This window comes from Anthonomus grandis, chromosome 4 (assembly GCF_022605725.1).
Source record: "Anthonomus grandis grandis chromosome 4, icAntGran1.3, whole genome shotgun sequence".
NCBI lineage: Eukaryota > Metazoa > Arthropoda > Insecta > Coleoptera > Curculionidae > Anthonomus > Anthonomus grandis.
This window is the reverse complement of record NC_065549.1, coordinates 32,283,298-32,288,527: the sequence shown is the minus strand read 5'-3', so window position 1 is coordinate 32,288,527 and position 5,230 is coordinate 32,283,298. Positions and strand designations below refer to the sequence as shown.

Sequence of the window (5,230 nt, the reverse complement as noted above, 5' to 3'; positions counted from 1 at the left end):
GTGAAACTTAAACCCTTTTACGCCGGCTTCCCACAACCCACCGAAGTTGGGAGCTCTAGGTGGATTAAAATGCCAAGAGATACGTTCCGTGGACAAAGTTGAACCTATTTTGTCGGAATTTGACCTTAGGAAATCAAAAAGTACTGAATTGGCTCCAACAAAATTTGAACCATTGTCCGAATAGATATGTAAAGGTTTTCCACGTCTGGCAATAAAACGCTTTAATACCGCAATAAAAGCTGAAGTAGTTAAATCAGTTACCACATCCAAGTGAACGCATTTGGTACTCATACACACAAAAATACATATATAGGCCTTTAAAATTTTCGGATTTCTGGTTTTCCTATCTCTTATGGATATAGGACCAGCATAATCAATGCCCGTATGTGTAAACACTGGTTGGAATGCGGTTAATCAACTTTCAGGTAAGCTGCCCATCAAATAGTTTTGCGAAACTGGTTTTGCCCTGAAACATACAACACAACTCCTTACTATAGATCTGCAAATTCTTCGACCAGAAATTGGCCAAAAACGTTGTCGAATTGAATATAAGAGCTGTTGAGGCCCGCAATGAAGTAATTTTACATGTTCCTGCCTTAATATTAAAGAAGTCAACATATGCTTAGGATGCAAAATAATAGGATGTTTCTGCTCCGTAGAGATGTTTGCCCTTTGAATGAGTCCTCCAACTCTTATCAAGCCTTCATTGTCCAAGAAAGGATTCAAACATAAGATACGACTTGAATTTGACACCAGACCCTTTCTTTTCAAAGCAGCATATTCTTTAGAAAACGATTGTAATTGACAGATCCTTAACAAGCAAATAAGAGCACAATTCAACTCGTCACTACTAATGGGACCATTTATCTTAACCTTTGACTTAAGACGATGATAAAACTGAAAACAATACGAAATAATTCGCTGTAACTTTAATAAAGATGAATATCTTAAAAAATCAAATTCAAATGTCTCTTCTACACCTCCATAATGACTCAAAACCCTTTGTTCTGGTATATCAAATTTAGTTTCTGTTAGATTTTGCATATCGGGAGGTGGACTAGAAAATATGTCAATAGGCCCTTTCCACCACAACTCTAAGGAAAGCAAATAAGCAGCGGAAGTTCCTCTAGAAAGGCAATCTGCTGGATTCATCTCTGATCTAATATGGTGCCAATTTTCAGGGATAGATAAATTCTGAACTTCAGTTACCCGGTTTGCTACAAACGTTTTCCACCTACTGGGGCAAGCTTGAATCCAGCACAATGTGATTGACGAATCAGTCCAATAAACACATTGGTCAATTGACACACATTTTGAATTTCTGACCTTCTCAACCAACTTAACCGTGACAACCGCGGCACAAAGCTCCAACCTCGGAAGGGTAATTTTCTTTAATGGAGCCACAAGAGACTTAGCCAATATTAAATGCGAAGAAATATATTCGCCCGTAGATGAAAATGAAACCAAATATACGCAACCACCGTAAGCCTTTTCCGATGCATCTGCAAAACCGTGAACTTGCAAAATCTTCCAATTATCACCCAAAACATAGCGAGGGACATTTACCTGACTAAGAAATTGCAAATCTTTATAAAACTCTAGCCACCTTTCTGCTAGACCTTGAGGAACTGACTCGTCCCATGATAGGCGATTCTGCCAAAGAGTTTGCAATATTAATTTTGCAACTACAATAATTGGACCTAGTAATCCAAGTGGATCAAATATCTGACTAGTGATAGACAGAATTAATCTTTTTGTTATCCTTTTAGGTACATCACCATTTATTATGGAATAATGAATAGAGTCCTGCGCGGCATCCCAGAATAAACCCAATGTTTTATTTTGTTGGCCTTCACCTAATTGTAAAATGCTGGAAAACTCACTTTTATCAATTTCAAATTGTGATACCAGCTCAGACTTATTTGAAAGCCACTTCCGAAGCTTAAAACCCGCGGTATTGAGAATAAAAGAAATTTCATGCTGAAGTTGCAATAGAGCAGCTTGCGAAAACTCCCCAGCTAATAAATCATCTAAATAGAAGCAATTCATAATCGCTTGACTTGCTTTGGGATATTTATCTTTATACTCCAAACCCAACTGATATAAGCAACGGACCGGTAAGAATGGCGAGGAGGCACAACCGTAAGTGACGGTATTAAGCTCAAAACATTCAATTTCTGCGGATAAATCGCCAATATTTTTCCATAATATTCTTTGATATCCACGTTGACTAGGGTCAATTAATACCTGTCGGTACATTTTTGTGATATCTGCATTAATCACGAAAGGATAAATTCGGAAGTTTAAAAGAATAGCCAATAAATCATTTTCAATTGTGGGACCAACATGTTGTACACCATTTAAAGAGAGTCCCGTATCAGTTTGAGCCGAAGCATCAAAAACAACCCTGACCTTGGTCGTTAAGTTACCCTCTTTAACCACAGCATGATGTGGTAAATAGCAATATTTATTCGAATCACTCGAGTCGATCGAAAAGTTTTTAACTTTAGTCATGTGTCCCAGATCTCTATATTCATTAAGAAACGCTATATAATCCTCTTTTAAAACTTCATCTTTAAGGAATCTTTTTTCTAAATAAATTAATCTTTTATACGCCATCTGTTTTGAAAAACCTAGCTGATGTAAATTCTCTTTAAAGGGGTATTTAACTACGAAACGACCTTCGAAATTGCGCGCGAAGCTGCTCACAAAATGTTCTTCACAATCTTGTTCAGATTTCGACAAAACTTTACTATTTGACTCGCATTCCTCCAGTTCCCAAAATTTAGTTAAGCTTTGATCAATACTCTGCTCACAAGAATGACATGCCAAAACTCTATTCTCAGAAACAGGGATACATTTTGAATTAAAGTTACCTGCAACAATCCATCCCAACCTACTATTCTGAAGAACAGGCATGCCCGGGCTACAAATTTGATTCATAAGTAGAATTCTATAAAATATATCATTACCTAACAACATATTAATATTACCCCGTACATTAAATGTATCATCAGCCAAGCTTATATTCCCTGGAATTTTCCACTGAGAAATATTAAAAGACATATAAGGCAAATCTTGCGTAATTTTTGAAATTACTAAACAAGGAATTATTTCTTTAAATTCATCACAAATATTCAACATAATAGTTACGTTTACTCTAGAACTCGATGTAGCTGACAATGCCTGAGCCAAACCCCTAATCTCATAATCAACATTTTGCCGCTTTAAACCTAATTTACTAACCAAACTCTCCGATATAAAGTTACTTTGCGACCCTGGATCCAACAACGCTCTGATTATAAGAATATTTCCGCGTGAATCGAAAACCCGTATTTTAGCTGTTGCTAAAAGCGACAACGTTGCCTTAACATTCGAATCCACGTGGTTGACTTCCCCTATTGTGGCGCTCAAAGCTACGGCATTTTCATGAGTCGAATTCTCGATCCCGTTCGTTACTGGCGGAGGGGAGTTGTCCGAAACGAAAGGCCTACTATGCACGGGCGCAACCGGAGACTGGATGTTTAAATGCAATAATGAATTATGTTTTTCTCCACATTGACGACAAATATTAGATTTAGGACAATTATTTTGGGTATGATCAGGACTAAAACAATTACTACACAGTTTCATTTTATTTACTGCCGTAATTCTAGAATTAACATTAAGGTTTTTAAATGCGAAACATTTGTAAATCGAATGATTTTTCTTGCAATAATAACATGAAAACTTCGATTGTATTGTTGTTGCAGCGTGACATTTAACCCTTTCACATTTAATAGGCAACTTACCATCCTGTTTTAAAGCCTCCAACTTCTCAAGTAGTTCGCACTTTGCTTTTAAAAACTTATTAACATCTTCCAATCCTGGCAACTCACCTTTTATGGAAAAACTTTCCCATTCGCGACGGGTCACAGAATCAAATTTATTTATCAGCATAAACACGATTAATGTGTCCCACTGATCAACTTCTTGCCCAAGACTTTTTAATGATCTTAAATTTTTATTAAATAGATCGTATACTTTGCGCAGCTCTGAATGGGACTCTTTTATGACTTTAGGACAATCAAATAAGTTTTTAACATAGTTGTATACAATTAATCGCTTATTTTCGTACCTATCTGACAATATTGACCAAGCATTTGAATAGTTGTCATTCGTAACTTGCAAATTAGCAATGGCTTGTAAAGGTTTACCTTCAAGAAAGGATTTTAAATAAAAGAACTTTTCAACGTCCGATAGATGCACATTTTTATGAACAATGGCTTGAAACGCATCTCTAAATTCGAGCCATTTTTCATACGACCCATTAAAAACCGGCAACTTCAGATCAGGTAATTTTATTGAGGCTTTAGATGAGACCACATTTTGCGCGTCATGAGTACTAACTGCGCTATTATTAATGACTACCGAAGTCTGCGAATTTATTTCCTCTTTTTCTTTAATAATTGATTTTAAACTGCAAATTAGTGAAAAATATTCATTCTCAAAACCTACTCTGTTCAAAGACTCTTCCTCAAAAATTTTACTAGAATCCTCATCACCTTGCGATTCCAAGGTCATTTGACATTCGATGTCAGATTGAACATCGTTAAAGTGACACAAAAGAGGTTCAACGTTATCTAATCTTGTTTTAATTTGTATCAAATTTAATTCGGTCAAATAATCTAAATCAATAGAGTCTAAAAAGGACTTGGTCCTGGTTAAATATCCCTTGATATTTCCCCTTTTTATCTTTAATTTACGTAGATCCTCCATGTTACCAATAAATTATAATAAAATAAACACACAAATGATTCCAGTTCTTACCAAAACCTAAATACAGTACACAATACCAAATGAAAGACCAAAATCATAAATTTATTATCATGGAACGGACTTACTCTCTCGTCGACCCAATTTCTTCGGACTGGAACTTTCTAACGTAGGCCATACACATCAACCTGCTGCACTTTACTGACAGAAACTATAATTTTTACTTCAAAAATTACAAATAAAGCGCCACAAAAAGATTCTAGCGGGACGACCCTTCTAGAACACACACAGATCTCTATTTTCTCCACGTCGCAGCGTGGCTAGTACAAAAAATGGAGGGGCAAAAGCGGCGTTGTCGGTTGTTACATAAATACCCTTTAAAACGTCTTGAAAAATAATAATTATGCTCAAACAGGTAGGGTTATCCTCAATCTTAAAACACGGAGTTCCGTTCTTTGAGCTCGAGTTCTTCGTG

General features: G+C 36.2%; 1 protein-coding gene across 1 annotated transcript; it reads right to left on the bottom strand.

Moving 5' to 3' along the window:
* Window positions 1–414: 414 nt before the first annotated feature.
* Window positions 415–4,758, bottom strand: LOC126735674 (uncharacterized). The gene is made up of 2 exons (XM_050439740.1): window positions 4,498–4,758; window positions 415–4,416 (listed from the first exon to the last, which is right to left on the bottom strand). Exons 1-2 carry the CDS (start codon window positions 4,756–4,758, stop codon window positions 415–417), a joined length of 4,263 nt encoding a protein of 1,420 aa, XP_050295697.1.
* Between the last annotated feature and the right edge of the window lie 472 nt (window positions 4,759–5,230).